The sequence below is a fragment of the Equus przewalskii genome, chromosome 3 (assembly GCF_037783145.1).
Source record: "Equus przewalskii isolate Varuska chromosome 3, EquPr2, whole genome shotgun sequence".
Classification (NCBI taxonomy): Eukaryota; Metazoa; Chordata; class Mammalia; order Perissodactyla; family Equidae; genus Equus; species Equus przewalskii.
Window position 1 is genome coordinate 98,642,469 of NC_091833.1, and position 25,144 is coordinate 98,667,612.

Genomic DNA, 25,144 nt, shown 5'->3' on the forward strand with positions numbered 1-25,144 from the left:
AATAGACAAGACATGGCTAAGGCCTATTTCATCAACCCACCACTTAAACATATCCTTTACTTTTTGGCTGAAGGATCATAATTTAGAAATATTTTTTTACTGCTCAATTTTCTTTTAAGATGAAACAACTTTTACTATAATAAGTTTTATCCCAAACCTAATTTAAAATAGTTGACAAGTCTTACTAATAAAAATTATAAAGACACAAATGACATAAAAATACTCAAATCTGAAGGAAGTTGATATTAAGTCTTATTCTTAATGCTCATTATCTGTAAAATGACTAAAATTAAATTTGAGAGTACAAATCCACCAGCTCGCCACCCTTAATACTGCCCTCCAAACTCCAACCCCAGTGTCAACTACAACACAGCAAACACTAACATCTTCAACAAAGATTTACTGAGTGAGGAAATAGCTTTTTATGCACTGTTTTAAAAAACATTCATGTGGTCATTGAGATAAAAAAACTAACCATTTTTCAAATTTTAATATCAAGGGACAACAAAATAATAAACACTGAGACAATATATTTTTGAATACTGAAGGTACAGACTGAAATGATTGCTTTTTAAATTCATGAAACATAATTAGTAAAACTAATTGATAAATTTCATTCCATAGCAAAATAATCAAAGAAAGTCCCTAAAAGTTTGAGTAAAGCTAATTGTGGCTGTTCTTGTCTCTAGCATAGTTCTGCTCCACGCTGAAGCTAAGTAAAACATTCATGATCTTTATGCCCCAGGCAAATGCTTCTAAGAATTTATCTGCATCACTTTGCTTCTAGTATAAGACTAAGACTAAGACAGCAGAGTAAACCATTACTGAACTATGTATTCTCATTGTTCTTTGAGTATCACACCTGTCAGACAGATGAGCAATTAGCCTCCTAAGTTTATTACTTCCAATGGCAATCTGATTCACAGCCTGCTACAACTGACAGCAACACAAGCAGCTTACTGTGTGCCACCTTCAGATGTCAACAGCAAAGCTCTGTGAATCACGACTAGAACACAGCTATTTGAGAAGTTTACTTCTGGAACTGATTTATATATTCAAGAAATTGCTACCAAGAGCCATAAAAGAAAAAAACCACTACCACAAAAACAAATAAGGAAACTACATTCTGGTACCATGGTGCCCTTTACAGGGAACCAACATAGCCTTAACTTACCTTTCCTTCCAAGTTCAGCTGCTGCATTTCTTGGTCACTATTTCCTATTCCAATAAATGCACATGGTTGAGACTCTTGTTCAGAACAACCATCACGTTCCATTTGTTCTTTTTTTTTCTTCCACCCACTGCCCATAAGATACACACAAGGAGGAGGGCAAAAAAACCTGAAATGAAAATGAAAACAAAAACACACAACCAAAAAACAAACAATGCAATGAGATTCAAGAAAGTATTTCCTTTTCTTGAACATACGAATATAAAATCATACTGAACTGCACTAAGTTAGCTCCTAGTCAAATATTTTGGTGAAGACTCTTGTAATGCAAATAATCATGTCCACAGCACAGAAATCAAGACTTCCACAAAGACTGCATTTGTTCAGGTGAGGTTCACCTATATGGGAGTTAGGCATTCAGTTAGACTAGATACTTTTTTGAGCCAGGAACTTCACTTTAAATTTTCACACAGCTCAGAGTTCTGAACTACTGGAGTCCAGCAAATCCAATGTATTCTAACATGTTACAAAACATGATACATCACCACTGAGTCTGCAATCACTGATTAAGGTCTACTCAAAATGATGTATTATTAATTAATGACATTATTGTTATGGATATTACATTTAACTTTATTTGGTAATTAACCTGGAAAATTGAATTAGACCAATGCCTAAAGTAGAAACTTTCAAAATATTAATAAAACTAAGTAGAAGAATTAAGAGGAAAATGGATCTTTGGATTACTATGTTTTATATATCTTACACCCTGAACACCTGGTGCATGTGGATGACTGAAAGAACAATACACTGTATTCTTTAACTCATAGACTACCATCAGGTTTGTTTTGCTAGTTGCCAAAAAACTCACCCTCACAAATTCTTCCCACCTAGAATAACTTTCTTATAATCTTCTCTTTAATAATTAAAAAGTATCTATTTTAAAGCCTAGCTTAAAACCCATATTTTACTTAGTTCAGATCATCAATCCAGTCCTTATGTAAGGTGAAATTTGCTTTTGCTCATTTACACAAGCTGACTTATACACACTTTAAAACATTTACACCATGCCTCATCAAGGGGCCTGAAAACTCAAATACCTACCCAAATAGTAGCCAAGTAAACTCAAATAGTAGCCGGGTAAGTAATATAAATGGGTGGACCAGGTGTACAATAAATAAGTAGGAATATCATTTAATTACTCAAAGAAGTAAGTTCCCTCCTTTCTTGGAACACATAGCCCTCATGGAATTCCCACTTTTTGTATAGTTATGAGTATAGGAAAATTTTTCTTAATTCTATTAAACCCACTGTAAGAAAAACAAGAGTTTAACTGCAGCGATAACAAGCCACTGGTGTGTAACTCTGATGATAAGGAAACAATAGGGAATGGCAAGCATGTGACTACACACCCACTTACTCACATTGCTGAACTGTGGGCATGTGAGCCTAGTGTTGGTCACATCCTCCAATTGTTCAATAGATGCCTGAAACCAAATTTTATATGAAATTCCTAATTTTTAAATTGGGCAAGTAATTTATGCTATTTAACACTCCATAGGCCAACAATGTGCAGACTTAAAAAAAAAATTGCAGACACACATATGTGTGCATATGCACACACAGACATCATCAGGCTGGATTTGGCTCTCGTGCCTTCTAATGGTAGTAATATCTACTTCTTGTTTGCTTCCCCTCTCAATGTCTGCTACAATACTGACTGAAGTGAATCGAAATATGAGCTGGCACCTACTTTTTGCTCAATTCTAACCAAAGACTACTTTAGGGACAATTTATATATAATTTACAAGAAGTCAGCTGGGTTTATTTAATATTCATTAATTCACCAAAATATTTATTACATCCCTAGTCTGTACAAGGCTCTGGGAATACAGTTGTAGTTTACAAAAAAAAGAAGACAAAAACTCTTGTTCTGATGGAACTCTCACTCTAATAGGGGAGCCAAACAATTATAAAAAGATAAATGGGGGCTGGCCCCATCTCCAAGTGGTTAAGTTTGCATGTTCTACTTTGGCACCCCAGGGTTTCACGGGTTCATATCCTGGGCGCGGACATGGCACTGCTCATCAAGCCATGCTGAGGCAGCGCCCACATGCCACAACTAGAAGGACCCACAACTAAAATATAAAACTATGTAGTGGGGGGGGCTTTGGAGAGAAGAAGGAAAAATAAAAAAAATAAAAATAAATGAAATCTTTAAAAAAGATAAATGAGTAAAATAACATATATACTCATAATCTGTTAGCCAGTCCTAAGTACTAAGGGAAAAAAATAAAGGAGGAAAGAGGTATATAAAATGTAGAAGACCCAGGTGGTCAGGGAAAGCTTCTTTAAGAAGGCGACCTTGAGTCACAACCTAAAGCCACAGGTATGGGGCATTTCAGCAGAGGGAAGAGCAAGTCCAAGGGCTCTAAAATAGCAAGGACTACATCAGACAGCGGGGAAACAACAGACAGACCAGTCTGGTTGGAGCAGAGAGGAGGAGGAGAGAACAACAGGAGATGAAGGCAGAGGTAATGGGGAAGCAGACCAAGGAGGTTGTAGGGGTCAAGTCAAGCTAAGTGAGGAGGGAAGCCTCTGGGGCCTTCTCATGTTTATCTAAACCAACAGAAAGGAATCAGAGCAGCTTTCAAGCCTGCGTACTCTCACTGTGGTCCTGAACAGAGGTCACAGCCGAGGTAGTGGGCTCAGTTCCAAGTCACTCCAAGTTTGGAGAGATGCCTGGATTAGCTGAGCTAGTTCTAGAGTTGGCTCAATTCAAGTCTACATCAGGGATCTTACTGGCCTCTAATGCTGGGAGCCACCCAATGCTTACCATGGCACAGACTCAAATACCTAGCTGGCACACTACCAGGAAGTTGAGAAGGCATCAATTTTGGAAACTTGTCTCCTATAAGTATTTTACTGAACAGTAATATTAAGACTCCTTAGTAAATTGGTTACCAGCCATAAAATTTGAAGAGCTGTGGTTTAGTATAGTGTACCAAATGTAGTGGTCAAATCTCAACAAGTTATCATAAAAAGTACTGTCATTTCACATCTGAAAAATATAAAGAGGGCTAAAACTATAAAACACTGAGTTGTGCTGGTTTGCTCAAGAGTACTGTGATAAATCAGACAGGTTGACAGGAAATTCTTTATTACTCAAGACACTCACCAAGGTTCTATATTGAAAGTGCTTTCTGATCATGTAATCAATGCAAGAAAAATGAAGACTCTTCAACTGCCTCTCAGCTAGCCTTGTTTTTTATATCAACTCTACAACTATTCAAGAAATATGTGATGCAAGAAAACAGCAAATCCAATATAATCTAAACACTGAGATTATTTCCATCATGTGATGATGATGTCATATGTTAAGTGTTCCAATACTGCCACCCCCTAAAAAAGAGCTAATGAATCAAATTTTCATTTCTATAGACTACAGTAGTAATAATCACATAGAAGATAAATATATATAAAAAAAGTAAGAATACAGACAAAAGGAAGGAAATTAAAGAGAGTGGGGATTAGAAAAAAGGACACCTAATTAACAAAAGAAAAATTAAAATACACCTTCATAATGGTGTGTGAAATTGATGATTTTTTGAATTCGGACGCTTGGTCAATATGCACCACTCAGTGAAAAGGGTGAGCAACAAGTGGCCAGCTTTCAGAGTTTAACAGCTGCTAGAAAAGGATATGAAACAATGTTTTCATATCTGATCTTTCTCTGTAGCTGTATCTAAGCAACTATGACAAACAATGCTTTTATCTGCCACTTGGTGGCAATATGCACACATTTATGATTTTATTCATTTCCTAGTTCAAACAATTAGTCTTTATTTTCAGAGAATGATTCAACAACTTTTTCCTCCAATCCTGAGATGAGGTCTGGAAAATACCTTAGAGATTCAAAGAAGCCTTTTTATTCAGCCCAGTATATAAAGTAAGTTAGGTTAGAGAAAATCCAAACACATCATTTACATGATCTGACCATCTTTGCAGAATCATTACTCTTTGATGATTATTCAATTCAAAAGCATCAAAATAGGAACTTTTTGCACACCACAGTGACCTCAATTAACACAGATTCTCAGTATGACTTTGGAATCATAGTCTAATTGTCTAAATGGTCTTACTGATGTCCCAACAGCATCACTAGCACCTTCACTACAGCTTCACTGCTTCCCTGGACACAAAGCTGAAGGAATGTTAACACGTCAAATGGCATTTCCTAACTTTAACGGAAATTTTCCTCTAGACAAAATAATCTTTATAAAAGTTTATTTCTCAACCGGGAAAGACCCTCTTTAATGCAAAAGTAAAACTAACCATTGCCATAAATGGGATACTGGATGTGTCATGCAAATAAATATTCATTATTAGGCACAAAAGTTAACATCAAGAACAACTTAAAATTTTAGGATAAAATTTCCTGACTAAGTATTTCTAGCATCATTCACTGGAAGTTATTTTATATGCCAAGAGTACTGTGGTCTATGTCCCCGGGTTACCTCACGCCTTACGCCTCAGCAGCTTTTCAGAAATGCCTGTATCTAGACCAACAAGAAAGCAAGCAGACCTCCTCTTCCCACTGCGCCCTCCACCGATGAGTAAGGGGCAAGAGCTCTTCCAGGAAGAAGCCTCGCCAGTTATCCAGCAGGCTGGACTCCATTAGCAGTCCCTTATTACTCACATTTTTTTTAAAAAAAGTAATATTGTAAAAACAATGCATGTCTACTCTGCAAATTTTAATAATACAAATAAGTTAAAATAAAGGAAAGTGGTTACTCCGAGCTTTTCATCATTTTTCTTCATTCTTTGGAGTCTAGGATTCTTCAAGCCTTCTTTGGACTGGGGTTTTAGATTAGCCAGGCCAGGCCCAAGTAACAGAAAGAAATCGAAAAGAAAGGGAACCACAATAAAAGATATATATAGCCTATTTTAACTTGATAAGCCACTATAGCTTTGTACTCATGTTTTTAACAGTAACTAATAAACAGGAACCTTATCTGGACTTATACATAATTTTTTGAGTAGCCCCTCCCCTCTGTTGTCACCACTGGCCCTCAGCTTTCCACCATAGTATTAAATGACATAGTGATTTTTAAAACTCCCAGTAAAGAGCCTTTTGCATAGTACCTAGAACATAACAGGTCATCAGAATTAAAGAATAAATGAGCTAATGAATGAATCCAATTGTACTAAAATGCATTTTCAAAAATCCAGAGAAATAAAAGCAACACTGCCCAAGTTGGCAGCTATACAATAAACACATGTCTATCCATATTTCCATTAGATTCAGCCCAGTCTCACTCAGGTAATGGTAAAGGGGATAATCCTAAACAAAGCTAAGGTTACAAAGTTTGTGTTCTTAGGCATCTTTATCTTCTCCAACCTCAAGACCAACTGTAGATAACCAACACTCAAACACCAAGTGGAAGGCTATGAAAATTAGGGCAATGAAGAGAATAAGAAATTTGGAATTATAGACCCAGGAGTTCCAATCCTGGCTCCATCTATTCCTAACTAAAGTGAATGTGGGCATATTTAAACTCTCTGATCTTTAGCTTCATCACTCAGAACGCAGATAATAACACGTCTGCTTTACAAGACTATTCTGAGGATTAAACTTTAAAAACATTTGTAAGAAATTTCTAGAACAACGTCCACATTGTGACTGGAACTGAGTAAAGAGAAACTGTTTCTTCCTCAGACTTACTATGAGGTGCAAGGCTGGCCTTTCTAGACTCATCTCAAGTAACGAGGGTATTGACTTGTTCTGTTTTGCTTAGAAAATACAGACGATCTGCTATGTACACACACTCAATTTCATTATTGGGAAAAAAAACCCACTGAATTTCCAGTACCAACTTCATGAAAAAGGAGGCCACTGATGAGGATTTTAGGCTGGTTACTTTTAAAACTGCGGATGAGAAGCAGGCTCCGAGGACTGGAATTTTGCTTGCCCTTCTGAGAGACATTTGCGTTTGTGAAGGAAGGGAGGCTGACCTTGTAGGGACCCGAAATTGGCCACCCCAGGATATGTCTCTTTGGCATCAGGATTGTTTTGGGCTGATTGCTTTCGATAAACTGGGACAGGGAAGGAGGCTCTGGGGAATGGAACTTGCCCTTGTTGGGACACATTTACATTTGTAAGGTAAATCTCTATCTGTAGAGGGTGCCTCCCTCTCTGTACCAGGAAGAGGAGGAGAGATGACCTTGTCCCTAGAAGCTCTTAATGCGGAAGGCAAGAACTTAAGTTGGTTGCTGTCTGGCAATCTCATGTAACTGGTTTAGGGTGGTGGCGTCTAACCTTTCTAACCTTTACTTGATCCGATTTGATTCTTGTCTAAAAGTCATGGGATCACCCAATGACCAGACCCCACCTGCACTGATACCATTTTAACTTTTTTTCATGTTCTTTCCTTTGTCTTGTAAAGAGATGAATCATATACCTATGCCTTAAATTTAGCCCTAACCCTCAACTCAGCAGCAGGAGCTCTGACTGCCTGTGGGTCTTGTCCCCACGCACCAGCTCTGCCTGCCCGTGGGTCCTGTCCCCATGCCAGCGGGGGCAGCAGAGGCAGCAGCAGAAGCTCTGCCTGCCCATGGGTCCTGTCCCCATGCTACACTATTTTCTAAATAAAAGAGCACTATTGCCAGATCTTACGAGTCTAAGAAATCTTTCTGTCGACTCCTCGGCTCACCGACCCCGCATCAGCCACCATCTTGATATGGTTTCTATGTCCCAAACTGCCCATACCAACTTCTTCCCATGTTTATAAATGGTTGATGATTAAGTTTCACTAGTAAAGTAAGATAAAATAATCAGAAATCTAGTAAATTTGAATAACGATAAAAAGAACACTTGAGAGCTGGCCCTGTAGCCCAGAGGTTAAAGTTCCACAACTCCACTTTGGTGGCCCAGGTTTGCAGGTTTGGAGCCCAGGCACAGACCTATTCTACTCATCAGTCATGCTGTGGAGGCATCCTATATATAAAACAGAGGAAGACTGGCACAGATGCTAGTTCACGGCTAATCTTCCTTACACACAAAAAATGAGGAAGACTGGCAATAGATGTTGGCTCAGGGCGAATCTTCCTTACCAAAAAACAAAAGAACACTTGGTTTTATGAGTTCTAGATATTGCTTTTACCTGTTCATCCTTTGAGGATAAAACTATCAATTAAAGAGTTTCACCTTCTTTTCAGCTCTGATTTAGAGGACTTTAAGAGACTTAATTTTCTTTTAGCATGTAAATTAATTATATACTTACATTTCCCTTCTCTTATGTATATGCTAAAGTTCCCTTTATCTCACAAACTCTAAGTAAGATTCCACTCATTCCTTTCAACCCAACACCCAAACCTGAGTCTTCATTCCTGCTCCCACTTCAGTTTGGTGCCTTTCTAGCCATTCCAAAAAAATCTTTCATCTTCCTCCACAAGGAGCCTTTGTCCACAAAACGCTTTAACACAAAAATGCTGTCTGAAAGACAAAGACTAGAGAAACTACCCTATTAACAAAAAAATTCCAGGAACCAAGTGAAAAAACAAACAACAAAAGTCCACAATTATGCCCCAAATATGCTGAAATTTATAAGATACTGTGACAAATATAAAGATCACTTTGTTATAATTTAATTTTATATAAATCAAATAAATATAATTTAATTTAACCTGATTTGTAGGTCATTTCTGTGGTGTCCACATTCACGGGGTACGAGAGCACCAACTCAGTTCTGCTGTTTTTTCTTAATCTGAACAGGCACAGGGTCAAGGTGGAGAGAGCTGGGAGCTCTTTTCCTTACAATCACTCCATAGTTCAAATCAGGGCTTTGTTCAGTCTTTTCCTTTTTAAAATGGCGCTTTTGGGGTTGCGTTTGTTCATAAAACTACATTTTCCACCAAAAGGAAAGCTACTTTTTGAACATCACACGGCCCAAAAGAAAAGTGATGGATTATTTCATTTTGTGAAATCAAGGATTTAGGCAGATGATCTTTACTAAATATGCCACAATTTATTTCGCTTCTCTCTTCAATAGAGACAAATCTCCTATTTTTCATTTTGTACTTGCAAATAACCCAGTAATAGAAACCATTCTCTTATTTGCATATTAATACATCACTTGCAAATTCACATAATAGTTACAATTAACTGTCCACGAGAAAAACATTAATCTTACCTTTTTTCATTTCCATATGACTTCTGTGCAACTTTCGCATGAAGAATAAGTACTGTTTGATCCCCTCGCTCTTTTAAATAATTTCGCATAGCTTCCCTAAAATAAAATATAAATATTACTATTACAGGGATTTAGAATATTACTATACTCTGTAATGAGAAGAACACTTAAGAATATTTTTTAAACAAGGAAATCTAAAAAGAAAAACAATAAAGCTAAACAAACCCATGAACTAAATTTAAAGAACATTATACAATGGGACAATAAATACTGCTCGTCTTTCAACTCCATACTTTGTTCTTTAAAAGAAATTGTCCTTCATTCTTGGAATTTATGACGGAACTCAATTAAACCACAATTACGACTTCTCAAAGAATCATTCAAAGAATCACTATGTACATTGCTAATTTGGCTTTAAACCGTTTATAAAATTAATGACATGCCAAACTTTTGTACTTAATAATCTAATTCACCACCACCAGTTCCTCCCTACAAGTAATTAGAATGAGTGTTTTTCATTGCACACAAAGCCCTAAGAAATCATTAGGTCTTCCAAAGTTATTATTACATGTTTCTAAAATAACAACCCCACATAAGGACTAAGAAAGGGCTATCATTTATATTCAAACACGAAATTACCCTGAAGGATGTTACTAAATACATAAGAAAATTTAATAAAGGCTAATTTACATTAGTGAAAAATTGAATTAAATTTTGGGAAAAAATGCAATGTTCATTTTTTCAAGTACAAACTACACCAACTACCTATTTATTATGCAAATGCTATATAAAAAGTTCAATGTCTTGAACATATTTATTCACCCAATTATTTTGCTCAGCAATGTTAGAGTACAAAGAGCACAAGGTCTACACAGATCAAGCTTTCACAATTCTGAATCAGTAGAATCTCAATTCCTGAGATGTTTTACACATTACAAAATTAAAGCAAAAGTGCTTCAAAGACAATAATCAGGAAATAATTTAATAAATTAAATGCTATTTTATTTATATTATAAATAAAAGACAAACGTATAAGAGGATAGCTACACAACAGTAGTTGGTTATTAAATGTGGGGAATTCTAGACTTGTAGCACTCAGAAACTAAGTGGCCTGGGGCAAATCACTTAACCTCATCCACCTTCTGTTTCTGTATCTGATAATAAAAGATAATAATGCTGACCTAACACAGAAAGGCTGTGGGGGTTAAATGAGATAATCTAGATGACAGCTTTTATGTTTACTGACTGAAAATCTGTTAGCGGGCAGGCCAGGTAACACTGGCACCCACTAGGTTGAGAATTAATCCCTACCACTGAAAAGAAGCTCAGTCCAGTGAAGACAATAGTTTGGAAAATGAGTAATAAGGAAATACATGATCCAAATATCAGTATGAACAAAAAGCACCAATAAGGGAATGCCTATGTAAAGGGAGGAGTGATAAAGGAATACACGCTGGGATTGTTTTGTGTATGTGTGCTGAGGAAGATTTGCCCTGAGCTAACATCCGCTGCCAATCTTGTTCTTTTTTTGTATGTGAGTTGCCACCACAGCATGGCCACTGAGAGACAAGTGGTGTAGGTCTGTGCCTGACAAATGAACCCAGGCTGCCAAAGTGGAGCATGCTGAACTTAACCACTAGGCTACTAGGGCTGGCCTGGGAAAAATTTCTTAGGTCAGCTAAATCCAGAAAAAAGAAGAGTAGATCTCTTCCCACAGGAAGTAGGAGGAGGAAAGAATAAGCCATTCCACTGTCTGGGAGCAGTACAGAGGGAAGACAAAAAGGACCCTTATGTTTGGGTACACTGAGGGAATCAGGCTGAGGAGTAAAGCAGCCACAACAACAAAACAATAGCAGCTAACATTTCGTGAGTATTTACTACGTGCCAGGCCCTGAACTAAGCACTTTAAATGCATTATTTCATGTAATCCTCATAATCCAAAAAGGTAAGTACTGTTAACACCATTTTGAATGTCTTGCCATTAATAAGCGGCAGTCAGGTACTGAAACAAATTCTCTAAGAATCTAAAGTGAGCCATGGCAGTGAATAAAGCTGACAAAGTGAGTAGAGTCAAATTGTGAAAGGCCTGCCAAATCCCTTGAAATCAGACATTTGTAAACTTCAACACTAAGTATGCAAGTTTAAGCTAAGTCAAGTATGACCCTATCATAGACGATGATAAAAGTGGTAGCAGATAATAAAATTCTTAAGAAACTTGGAGAAAAACTTTAAAAACATGTTAAAAAAATTTGCACCTTCTTGATAACTGGGAAAAGATCATCTTTAATTTTATCTTGATCCCATTATAGAAAAACACCACACTGTGGGACCTGGATTTTTAATCTACATAAAAGGCAATGAGAGATCTTAAGGTTTTTTTAAACACACAACAGTTTTCCTCTTTAATTAGTTAATTCTAGCGGTGGAAAAGAGAAAGGAGTGGAAAGCATAGAGACAAGACAAATTTGAAAAAGACTGATGACATGCTAAGAAACAAATAATAGAAGATAGTAAGGGAGAAGATGGGAAAGACTTAACTTTTTATCTTTCCTTTTGGGAGAAGTGGGTATATATTAACAGGTTCTGTTTGAGAAATGTCAACTCTGAAGTGCCATGGACCTCCAAGACAGAAGTATTCAATAGCTTGTTACAAACACCCATCTGAAGTTCCAGAGAGGTGTCTGGGCTGCAAAAGTGGTGTGGACTGGTATGCGGTTCGTAAATGAAGCCACAGGTGCAAATAAAACCTCCCACAAAGAAAACAGTGACAGGAGAGTCAAGAAGAAAATGTACAGAAAATCTGGCTCTCAAGGACAAAATTACACTATCAGATAGTTTGCAATGGTTAGAAGCACAGATTTAGTGTGAAACAGACAGGGGTCTGAATCTTAACTCGTCTCTTACTAAGCCTGAGTTTTTTTCACCCGTAAAAAAAGACAGCAATAACTCATAATGTGAAAAAAAATTCTAAATTAAGTTAGACCCACAAACTGACAAATCAAAGTTTCAGGAAACTCTACCTATTATTATTATTATTTTCTTAGAAAGGGTGTGGGAGTGGGGGAGAAGGAACCAGGGACGTCCACTGAAGTTTGACGGCAAACTTGAAAAGGACCTGGAGGTAAAAGATCAGGCATCTCAACCCACTTTCAAGGCATGTGTTCTGCAAGCACAACAGGTAAGCTGCACATTTATCCATCTTCCCACTAGAAGTTTACTGAAAGCCTATTACATCTCAGGCACTGGTTATGGTACTAGTTGACTGTATTGGAAATAACTGTTTACAATTATGATCATGACAAAAGATTTCAGATCTCAAACTGTTTATGAGGAATATAAGATGATAGCTCCAGTTTCCCTTGTCTTTTCCCTTCATATTTATAATACAAATTCCTGAAAAAGCAACCAGAACCTTAAAGTAATCATTAATAATAGTTGTCAGGTAATAGTAATCTGCCAAACAGCTTTTTTTCAACAAGAAAAAAAGTTGCTTTCTTAGAATATCAAACACATTAAAATTATGTCCTCTGGCAATCAAAGGTTGATAGCTTCTTCTGTGAAGGGGGTGGAGGGAGAGGTCACCTGGGTTGAAAACCACTGAATTAGAGAAAACCAAAAATATTCCAACAATAAGATGCCAAAATCATTTTTAAGAAAGAATAAGGGAAATTTTACCATCGGAATACATAACGTAAGTGCCATAAGACTCTTACCATAATTACTATTTTGTATTACTGAGTTGTTAAAAACAGTAATAACAAAGCTAAAACATAAATTGCTGGAATAGTCACTATTCTAACAAGCTTTAAAGTATATTATTTGCTAATTTCACTGAATGATTCCTTATAATATAAAATATTCATTATGAATGAAAACCAATTAAAAATTATTTGAAGAGCACCATGGAGCAACTACTTTTGTGAGTTTGCTTATTCAAAACAAGAAAGCTTAAACATTTAGAAAAGCAGAAAACTTTATTTTTATCAATACTTTTACTAACATGAAATCATGACAAATTCCATTCTAGCCTGACAGGTTTAAACTATCATTATCTTTGTTGATTTTTTGGGCAGTGTTTTCTTTTATAAATTTCAATCTTTCTTATACTGCACACAAAATTCACAAAAAAACTGCCCTTACTGTGCTAACCTTCATTCTTCCGAAAATCGATCCCCTACTTCCTCACCACACTGATATGCACCTCCGTGACTGCACCAACGGATGTATAAGCCATTTAAATGAGACGTGTGTGCACACACATGTGCGCGGCAAGAGGGGCACGCAGAGACACTCGAGTTGGGAGCTAACCATAGCCAGCCCCAACTACTCTATGAGAGAACGTGGCCCGAAAACACGGGACGTCCAAACAGTCATCTTTACCAAAGGCTCAGTCTCTGTACTTCTCAAATTGGATTTTTGTCACTTGTAAAATCCAAACAAAAGTTTCAACAGGAACTGTCTTCCAGTAAAGAAAGCTATTTTTGTTGCATCAAGTGTTTCCAAAGTAATTCCACAGACACACACCACACCTGCAAACATTTGAGAGAGCTGCAGAGTATACTCTGAGAAACACAACTACAGGCCAGGGGTCAGTGAACCACGCCAGCAGCCTGTTTTTGTACTCCCTAGGAGCTAAGAATGGCTTTTACATTTTTAAAAGGTTGTAAAAAAGAAAAGATGACTATGTAACAGCAGTGGACCTCGAAGCCTAAAATATGTACTACTTGACTCTTTACAGAAAACATTTGCTAACTCCTGTAAAGGCAATAAAAATTGAAAAAATTTTTAAAAAAAAGTTGCAAAACAGAAATGAATAATGACACTAAATTTTTTAATCAATTAAGTATATCACACGGTTGACATTTAATGAAGTTTTTTAAAAAAAACTCTTTCTTGAAATTGGACTGGGGACTGTTGAGATTTCTGAAAGCTCAGCTGGACTCTTCTGACAAAAGCATCCAGACTCACACTCCCCCGCCGAGCCCCCCACAAAACACCAAAACACAAACTCATAGAGCTGCCCTATTCGTCAGATTCTCGCGGTTAAGTCTTTTCCACTCTCTCAGACAACACTTTTCAAAGGGAGGTCCACAACAGTTACCATTTGCAATGGAGAGTGCCCCACTTGAAGTTTTAGAGAAAACTTCAGATCCAATAAAGCAAAAGCAGCTTTCACTGCAGGACTACTCAAGAGTCTCAAACAAATCTTCAGAGGGGGTATCCATGATGCAGCATTTTCCCAACTATTAGACTAGATCAAGAGGTCTATGTTTTTCCCCCAAGGAGACTGTTACCCCAGGTGCCGGCTTTGAAAATGATAATCTAGGGACAGTGCCAACGAAGTCTCTCAAAACTAATGAAACAGTAAGGCTGCAGATACAGGTTTCTGTATCTACTGGTGGCCAAGGTCTAACAACAGCACAGGTCGCGTTCCTAGGGGAATGCCAGCAAATCTCATTTCACTCCCTCTTTATAATAAAAGTAAAAATAATGTCCCATAATTCTGTGAAATTCTATGAAAGTAGATATACAGGTAAACTGCTTCAAAGCCTGTCACAAGGCTATGAGACCAATCTTTCAAGTTCTGATAAACTCTTCGTGGTTTTTATTTCCTCTCCCAAATAGACACAGGCCATTACATTGTAAGGATTGGGTCATCATCACTTCTGTATTCTATTATTTTAAAAGTTTATTTTGGAAATAAACCATTTCACTAGTTAAGGCTTTATATTGTGTGTAGAGAAAACTTTGTGACTTGCGGATTTTGAGAACATGTAACAGTAGGGGGTACTGACATTCCAAGGTAGGTCATCACCTTGGTTCCTAGATTGGTTAGTTTAAACTTGGCAGCTCGAATCCCAGGGGCCATGCAGACCCTTCCTACTCCACCTCATTTTCTTCTTTCCCTAAGATGCCCTACAAATATATGACTGGCCTAAGTAAAGTTGAATACTCATTGCAGCCACTGTTATATGAATTATTTACCACTTATGAACTAATTACCTGACTAATAACTACATAGAGCAAGGTCATGCATTACTATTAATGTAGATTTAACTTTATGGTTTTATTTTACCACAAATCTAAACTCATCTCAAGTCTACTTAGTTTACATGGTATTTGCTACTCGTGGCTGTCTAAGGATAAAGTAAAAGGAGAGGGGTCAGCTCCGTGGCTGAGTGCTTGGGTTTGCGTGCTCCGCTGCGGCGGCCCAGGGTTCGGATCCTGGGCGCGGATGTGGCGCCGTCCCACATCCCCCAACTGGAGGGACCTGCAACTGGGATGTACAACTATGTACAGGGGGGTGGGTTTGGGGAGATAAAGCAGAAAAAAAAAGATTGGCAACAGTTGTTAGCTCAGGTGCCAATCTTTAAAAAAAAAAAAAAGTAAAAGGAGAATCCATGACTAGGTTAACACGAATATTGTATCCTGTAAGACAAAAATATAAAGTAGCCTCTGACTCCTAGAAAAGGGCCAAAACAGATATTAATCTGATCTAAGTCAACAATAAAAAATGGATGGTTTGCCTGTCACAAATTGAAGGAGATGAATCATAAATAGGTATAGTGAACAGCAACTTTAGCTATAACCCAGGATAGACAAGGAGAATACATTGTTCTAACAGTTTCTCACTAGGCACTGGTAAAATGCTTTTCAAAATTGCATGCCATGAATAGGAAAGAAAATACAAAAAGAAAGAAATTGGGGCTTACTCAAAGACAATGAAATCCCAAAATTAATACACAAATATTTATAAAATAAATGTAACTCATGTTGAAGTGAACAACAAATATATACAAAGGCTATTTCTCAACTATCATCTTAGGATATTACTGCTTAACTCTGCAGCAACCTCCAAATAAGCCAAAAGGAGCTTCAGAAACTGAGTTTCTCCACCACTTGACGAGGGCAGTAACAGAGGTTTATGCACAGGTACAATGAGAACAGAGATGTGTGGCAGTGAGACCAACAGGCGACGGGGCTTCAAAAAAAAAAAAGTGTTAGTCCAAGTAATAGAGAAAAGGGTTTCTGAGCAGAGAAGACAGCATAAAAGGGTTTCAACAATTACAGCAAACCTTAAGGAAATGCACCGTGTGAAGGAAATCCCGACACTAAACAAATTCAAGCAAGAGCATGAATTAGTGGACACCAGTCTGGAGTGTTGTAGAGGGGAAGGAAGTGAAGACTACACGCCCTTTGAAGTCTGCTTACAACGCATGAGCTTCAAGATTCCAGTTCTAACCTTTGTTTACTGACAACAGAGCAAAGTCACTTAGTACAATGGGATATTAAGCTGAATAACATCTGCTTTTTTAAAAAACATGTGTTACAGTCCTGCTGCAGTCAAAACTTCAGAGCTCAGAACTACTCTTACATAAGGGACGGGTGCACTCAATGTGATCCATTCAGCATTCCTGGAGACTGACGCCTAATTGCATTCCAACTAATATTTTCATTGACGACATCAGGCTCTAAATGACAAAATGAGAAGTCTCCACAATAAAAGAACAATTGGTTCTATACACTAGTACAAGATCTGGTTATTCTGTTGTGTTTTTGAATCTACAGTCAGTCAGTTATACTTGTGAGCCACATTAAGGGGACTATTTCAAGAGAGCGGGATAGCCTTGAGAGTTAACACTCAATTCCTATCATATATATTTCTGAAAGAATATAATATATATATATAAAAGCAAATCTACAATAACACTAAACTGTAGATAGTGTTAACTATGCTTAATAAAAAACTTAAACTCTTTGTAGGTAGAATTGTGCTTAGAACACTATCTAAAAGATCATCCTCTAAATAACAAGATGCTTTTTCAATATTGCTTCATTTGGAAGATGGTGTAAGGATGGACTAGGATAGGTTTAAAAGTTTGCGGGGTTTTTTACAGGGAAAGAAGCCCTCTCTGAATTAAACTTCCCACTCCCCTATCTCAATGAAAAGATAAAAAATTCCTTCAAAAATATTTTTGATGAAATATAAGACACTAAAGTTTTCCTAACAGGGAAAATTCTTTAAAGGAGAAATGAGAAAACACAGTTAAGAGCCAGACAGAACCTAAATTGGCTATGCCATCAAAAGGGAAAACTTCCCGATCTTTAACTTTGGGCTTAAAATTAAATTTTTATTTTTCTTTTTTTGATGAGGAAGATTGGCCCTGAGCTAACATCTGTGATAATCATCCTCTGTCTGTACGGGACGCCTCCACAGCATGGCTTGATGAGCAGTGCGTAGGTCCATGCCTGGGATCTGAAACCACAAACCCTGGGGTGCCGAAGCAGAGCACGTGAATCTAACCACTATACCACCAGGTCAGCCCCTTAAAATTAAATTTTTATCACAGAATTGTTAATTGATTTTACATTCCAATTTCTGTTTTATAACAAACTGTTTTGCTAAATTTGCTTTATACTAGCTTTGATAATAAAGAATAAAAATCTGTAAGTTTCCCTCTTTTAAAAGTAGACTTAAAAAGATACAAAGTCTACCTGAATTTTCCCCTGGAAGATACACTAATTCCTTTCAAGCATTTTTAAAGGATAAAAGCTACCAAAATTTTTTACAGCTTTATTGAGATTTAACTGAAATACAATAAAACGCATTTATTTTCAAGTATAGAATATGGTATACACCACCACCACAATCCAGATAAGATAGTTATCATTCCCAAATTTCTCTTCTGCCTCTGTAATCCCTCCTCCTGCCTCTCTCCAACCCTAGGAAACCACAGATCTGCTTTCTGTGGTTATAGATTAGTTTGCATTTTCTAGAATTTTATATAAATGGAATCGTACAGTAAGTACTTTTTCCTGACTTCTTAGAAAATTGAGCATAATTATAGTAAGATTCATCTATGTTGTTGCATGTATCAATAGTTCACTCATTTTTACTGCTAATAGAAATTCATTGTAGAATATACCACAATTTGTTGATCCACATCTGTTAGTGGATATTTGGGTTATGCCTGGATGGCTATTACGACGACTACTACTGCAAACATCTGTGTCCAAGTCTTTATATTCATGCGTTTTCATTTTTCTTGACTAAATATCTAAGAGTGGAACGAATAGCTGGGCCATATGGTAGGAGTATATTTAACTTTTTAAGAAAGTGCCAACTTATTTTCCAAAGTTGTACTATTTTACATACCCACCAACAAAGCATGAAAGTATTAGTCGTTCCTAATAGGTATATTGTGTTATCTCACTGTGGTCTTAATTTGCAATTCTCTAAATGGTTATTTGCCATGTGTATGCATTGTTTAGAGAAGTATCTGTTCAAATCATTTATTTCCCTATTATTGACTTTTGAGAGTTCTTTTCATAGTCTGGATACGAATGCTTTATTCCTAATTTTGATGAAGTAAAATTAATTTGTTTCTTTTATAGATTGTGCTTTTAGTGTTATATCTAAGAAATCTGCCTAAGACAAGGTGACAAAGATTTTCTCCTATGTTTTCTTCTAAAAACTATACAATTTGAAGTTTTACATTTAAGTCTATTTTGGGCTAACTTTTGTATACGGTTCTATGTATGGATCATAGTTATTTTGTATATGTGTATGTAAGTAGACAGGGCACATGAATATCCAATTGTTCCAGAATCCTTTGTTTAAAAAACCCTTTATCTAACTAAATGGCCTTTAACCTTGATAAAAAAAAATACATCTCAAGGACTATTTCTGGCCACTATTCTGTTACAATGATCTACTTGGCTATCTCTATGCCAATTCCACCCTTGATTACTGCAGCTTTATAAGTTTTGAAATCAGGTAGCATAAATTCTTACTGCTCATTTTCAAGGTTGTTTTGGCTATTCTAGGTTGTTTGAATTTCCTTGTAAATTTTGGAAACAGCTTGTCAACTGCTACAAAAGAGCCCACTGGGATCTGACTGGGATTATGTTGAATCCATAGATGAATTTGGGAAGAACTGACCTCAACAACATTGAGTCTTCTGCCCAATCTATTTAGGTCTTCAAGTTCTCTCACCAATGTTTTGTGGTTTTCAGTGTATAGTTTTTGCACATCTTGTGTCAGATTTTTCCCTAAGAATTACATACTTTTTGATGGTATTGTTTTTTAAATTCCAATTTCCCAGTGTTATTAGTATAAAAAATACAATTCAATTTTGTATGTTTTGTTTCTTGAGCATGTATCCTACCATCTTGCTAAACCCACTAATTCCAGCAGCTTTACTTTGACGATTTCACAGAATTTTCTTTATAGATGATCATGACATCTGCAAATAAAGAAGTTTTAAAGAAGAAGTTTTACTTCTTTCTTTCCAGTCTGAATGCCTTACATTTCATCTTTTGGCCTTATTGTAATAATCAGAACCTCACGTACAATGTTAAATGGAAGCGATGAGAGCAGACACCCTTGCATTATTCCTGATCTTGAGAAAAAATATTCAGTCTTTCACAATTAAGTATGGTGTTAAATGTAGTTTTTTGTAGGTACCTTTATCAGAATGAGGAAATTCTCTTTTACTCCTAGGGTTTTTTTGTGTTGGGGGGTGGGGGTGGGGAGTGTAAGACTGGCCCTGAGGTAACATCTGTTGCCAATCTTACTCTATTTTACGTGGGATGCCACCACAGCATGGCTTGATAAGTGGTGTGTAGGTCTGCACCCAGCATCTGAACCTGCAAACCCCAAACCTCGGAAGTGGAACATGAGAACCTAACCACTACACCACCAGGCTAGTCCCTTTTTTATTCCTAGTTTGACGAGAATTTTGATCAAGAATGAATGTCAGGGCCAGCTCAGGGCCAGCCCCATGGCCGAGTGGTTAAGTTCATGTGCTCCACTTTGGCGGCCCAAGGGTTTTGCTGGTTTGGATCCTGGGCACGGACATGGCACCACTCATCAGGCCACACTGAGGCAACGTCCCACATGCTCCAACTAGAAGGACCCACAACTAAAATATACAACTGTATACTTGGGGGATTTGGCAAGAAAAAGCAGGAAAAAAAAAAGAAGATTGGCAACAGTTGTTAGCTCAGTTGCCAATCTTTAAAAAAAAAAAGAATGTCAAAAGCTTTTTCTAAATCCCTGAGATAACCATATGATTCTCCTTTTTTGTCCTGTTAATATACTGAATTACATTGACAGATTTCCATTTTTGAAATAAATCTCATTAGGTCATGATGTATTATCCCTTTAATACATTATTGGATTCATTTTGAAAATGTGTTCAGACTTTTTGCATCTATGTTCACAAGAAATATTGGTCTACAGTTTTATTTTCTTCTAATATCTTCGTCTACTTTTAGTAACAGGGCAATGCTGTCCTCACAGAATGAGCTGGGCAGTATGTCCTGCTCTCTAATTTTCTGGCAGAGTATGTATAAAACTGGCATGATTTATTTCTTAAATGTTTGGTAGAATTCAAAAGTGAAATCACCTGAGCCTGTAGTTTTCTCTGTGGGAAAGTTAAAATTTAGAAATTCAATTTCTTTAGATATAGAGCTATTCAAGTTATCTGTTTCTTCTTGAATAAGCTTTGCTGGTCTACTGGTTTCAAGGAATTTGTAGATTTCTTCAAAAGTTGTTGAGCTTATCGGCAGAAAGTTATTTATAATATTTGTTGTTATTCTTTAAACGTGTAGAATCTGCAGTGATGTCACCTTTCTCATTCTTGACAGTAATTTGCACAGAACCAGATTTCTATCTGGTATGACTGTCCTTCTGCTTGAAGGATTCCTTCAACATTTCTTGTAGCTCAGACCTGTTTGTGATTAATTCCTTTTCAGTTTATGAAGGTCTTTATATTTTGCGTTCACTGGGCAGAGAATTCTAGGTTGCCGTATTTTCTCCCCCTTGAGTACTGTACAGCTCATGCTCCAGTGTCTTCTCCCTAGCAAGGTTTCAGATGAAAAACCTCCTGTCATCCTTATCTCTGTTCCTCTGTATATAATTTACCTTTTTTTCTCTGTTGCTTTTAACATTTTCTCTTTATCACTGACTTAAAGCAACATGACTACGATGTGCTTCAGTGCACTTCCTGCACTTGGGGTTCACTGAGTTTCTTGGGACTGTGGTTTTACAGTTTTCACCAAGTTTAGAATATTTTCAGCCATTATTTCCCCATACATTCTTTTAGTCACACCCTCCCCGTCAATGACTCCAATTACACGTATAGTATTTCACTTGAATATAAACCACAGCTCACTAATGACTGTGATTTTTTTTCCCCAGACTTTTTTGCTGTGTGCTTCATTTTGGATAGTTTCTGCTGCTATGTCCTCAAGTTCACTAATCTCTTCTTCAGCAGTGTATATTTTTCACCTTAAATATTTGTTGTTTTCCTCTCTAGAAATTTGATTTGGATCTTCCCTTTTTTTATCTTCCATGGCCTCTGTTTAACTTATTCAATCTCTCCTCTAGCAATTACAAGGATCTGCAATCACAGCCTGCAGGCCAAATCCGAACCCACTGCCTATTTTAGAAATAAAGTAGCACTCCAGTATACAGACACGTCCACTGGGTTACACATTGTTTATGGCTGCTTTTGTGCCACAACAGAGGCGAGTTGTTACAACAGAGGCCTATGGGCCACAAAAACTAAAATATTTACCATTTGACCTTTCAAAGAAAAATTCTGCAAAGTCCTGATCTTAGCATTTTAAACATATAGAAGACAAATATACTAAGACAAATATACTGTTTTAATGCCTTTATCTAATTCTATCCATCTGTTTCATTCTGGGGTTGGTTTTAATTGACTGATTTTTCTCCTCATTATAGATAATATTTTCCTGCTTCTTTGTAAGACTGGTATATTTTGATCAGAGGTTAAGACACAATGAATTTTACCTTTTTGAGTGCTGGATATTTTTCTATTCCTGTAAATATTATTGAGCTTTGTTCTGGTACACAGTTAAGTTACTTAGAAAGAGTCTGATCTTTTCACTCTTCCTTTTAAGTTTTGTTAGGTGAAATGAGAGCAGCATTTAGTCTAGGCCTAATTTTGCACTACTGCCAAAGCAAAATGCCTCTGAGTACTCTAGTAGTACCATGAATTATGAGATTTGTCCACTCTGGCTATTGGTAACAGGAATAATTCCTAGTGATGAATGAGCTTTAGGAATTCTTTCCTCTAATTCTTTATTTTTTTCCCCAACCTTGCTCACAAGCAAACTTGCTCACACACATGTGCTGATCACTACTCAGCTGAAGATTAGAGGGAACCCTCTGCAGACCTCTGGAACTCTTGGCCCAGCTCTTTCCCCTACAGTTCTCTGCCCTGGGAACTCTAGCTGCCTCGGCTCACGAGATTCCCAGATCTATCTCCTCAAATCAAGATGCTTACTAGGCTTCTCCTGGATTCCTCCTCCCTACATCACAGCCAGGAAACTCTCCCCAGGCACTAAGCTGGGGCAATCATAGGGCTCACCTCATTTGTCTCCTGTCTCTCAAGGATCACTGTCCTTCTTTGCCTGCCATCCAATATCTGGAAAACCACTGTTTCAGATATTTTGTCCAGATTTTTAGTTGTTTCAGGCTGTAGAGTAATTCCAATCCCTGTTACTCCATCTTGGCCAGAAGCAGTAGTCCTAAAAGCTACTAAAATTTTCCAAACAGGGAAATTGCTTAAAGGGTAAATAGATAATCATGATAAAGTAGCTGGGACCTAACAATATTATTATATATATTTAAGGAAAGAAATATTTCCTTATGGTATTTATTATCATCATATTGATTGCTATTTTTACAGATGAATCCAGTAAACTAACTAATTTATTCATCAAAATACATTTTATCATTGAAATCACTCCAACCTATTTGTTGCTGGTAATGAAATATAAATGTTTACCTATTAAATTTTAGATTTCAAAATGCCTACACATGTGAATTATGCAATTCCACTTAGAATTTCTTCAAGACATATAAAAACAAGTAATGAAAATATATTTACATGGACCTGTGAGACAAGTTATAGTTTCTCAGCCCATTTGATCTGGAATATTTACATAATGCCTTTAAAAAAATTTTAATTGGGAAGTAATTTCAGACTTACAGAAAAGTTGCAAAAGTAGTACGAAGAAACCTTAGTCCCCTTCCTCCAAAACTCCTCAAATGTTAACATTTTACCATATTTGTATATTATGTTTTTAAGTCATTTAAGAGCACATTGTAGACAGAAAGCCCCTTTACCCAAAATACTTCAGTGCTTATTTCCTATACACAAAAATTCTCGTATACAATCATAATGCAATTATCACTGATACAATACTAGTCTACAGATTTTATTCGAACATTGCCAACTGTGCCATTAATGCCCTTCACTGAGGAGGAGAGAGCACTGTTGAGAAACTACTACCCTCAGGCCAAATCAGAATAACCACCAGTTTTTCTAAATTAAGGTGAGCTGAAACACAGACATGCCATTTATTTACATATTTTTCTATGGCTGATTTGCGGATATAAGTTGAGAAGTCATAACAGACTCAGAGTGGCCCAAAAAGCCTAACACGTTTATTATCTGGCCCGTTACAGAAAATGTTTGCCAACTCCAGCTTTAGAGCAAAAGAAAAGTATTTTTCTGGCCCAGGATTTAGTTGAATTTAGTTGTCAGGTCTCTTTGGTCTCCTTTAATTGGTATTCTTCAATCTTTACTTTTCATGATCTTGAAAGTTCTGAAGAGTAAATGCCTTTATTTTACAGAATGTCCCTCATTTATGTCTGATGTTTCCTTATGCTTAGATTTAGCTTATGCATTTTTGGCAAGAAGACCACAAAAGTAATACTGTGTCCTTCTCAGGATGCACATGATATTTATTTGTCTATGACTGGTGATGCTAACTTAGTGATGTTAACACTTAATTAAGGTGGTGTCTGCCAGGTTTCTTCACTGTCATGTTATTATTTTTCACTTTACAATTAATACATACTTAGTGAGGATATACTTAGAGACTATGTAAATATTTTGTTTCTCATCAGACTTCAATCCAAAAGTTTAAAAGCATCCACTGATGATTTTTGCCTGAAACAATTATCACTGTAATAGTTGCCAAGATGTGATTTCCTAGTTCCATCATTCCTTATACATTGATTAGGTGAAATTCTTCTATAAGGAAAAGCTACCACCTCTCCTCCATTTATTGATTAATTTATTTAACTCAGCACAGACTTCGAAACTGTCATTTTATTCTATGGATTTTAACCCATTACTATCATTATTTATTTTGATGATCAAAGATTTGGCTAAAGGAAGCCCCTTCAAACTGGCTCTGTTTGGGGCCGGCCCTGTGGCCAAGTGGTTAAGTTCGTGCACTCCGCTTTGGCAGCCTAGGGTTTCCCCGGTTCGGATCCTGGGCACGGACACGGCACCACTCATCAGGCCATACTGAGGTGGCGTCCCACATGCCACAACTAGAAGGACCCACAACTAAAAAGAAATATACAACTATATACTGAGGGGATTTGGAGAGAAAAAAAGAAGAAGATTGGCAACAGTTGTTAGATCAGGTGCCAATCTTTAAAAGAAAACAAAACTCTCTTTGTGTGTCTGTCTGGCATGTTCATTCTTTGAATACAACAATTTTAATAATAGCAATAATGTGGAAGTAATTCAAATGGCCATCGATGTGAAATATTAAAAAGCAGTGTGAAGACAAGAGAAAACTATGGAAACAATAAAGAGAATGAAGTAGAAGACGTACAGTTAAGTGAGGTTAAAAGGTACAAATCAATGGTAGAGTATGATGCCAGAGTTTAAAAAGAAAAAGGAAAAACACAGGCATGTGTTTATATATGCATACGATTTTCTTG

General features: G+C 36.8%; 1 protein-coding gene across 9 annotated transcripts in view; it reads right to left on the minus strand.

The window, feature by feature from the left end:
* Positions 1 to 25,144, minus strand: part of RBPJ (recombination signal binding protein for immunoglobulin kappa J region) — a 223,212-nt gene that overhangs the window by 19,128 nt on the left and 178,940 nt on the right. For all 9 annotated transcript variants that reach the window (XM_070613033.1, XM_070613034.1, XM_070613032.1 and 6 more), the window contains 2 exons: positions 9,364 to 9,459; positions 1,175 to 1,340 (listed from right to left, as the gene is read on the minus strand). In XM_070613033.1, coding sequence (XP_070469134.1) covers positions 1,175 to 1,340; positions 9,364 to 9,459 — 262 coding nt within the window. The remainder of the gene's footprint in view (positions 1 to 1,174; positions 1,341 to 9,363; positions 9,460 to 25,144) is intronic.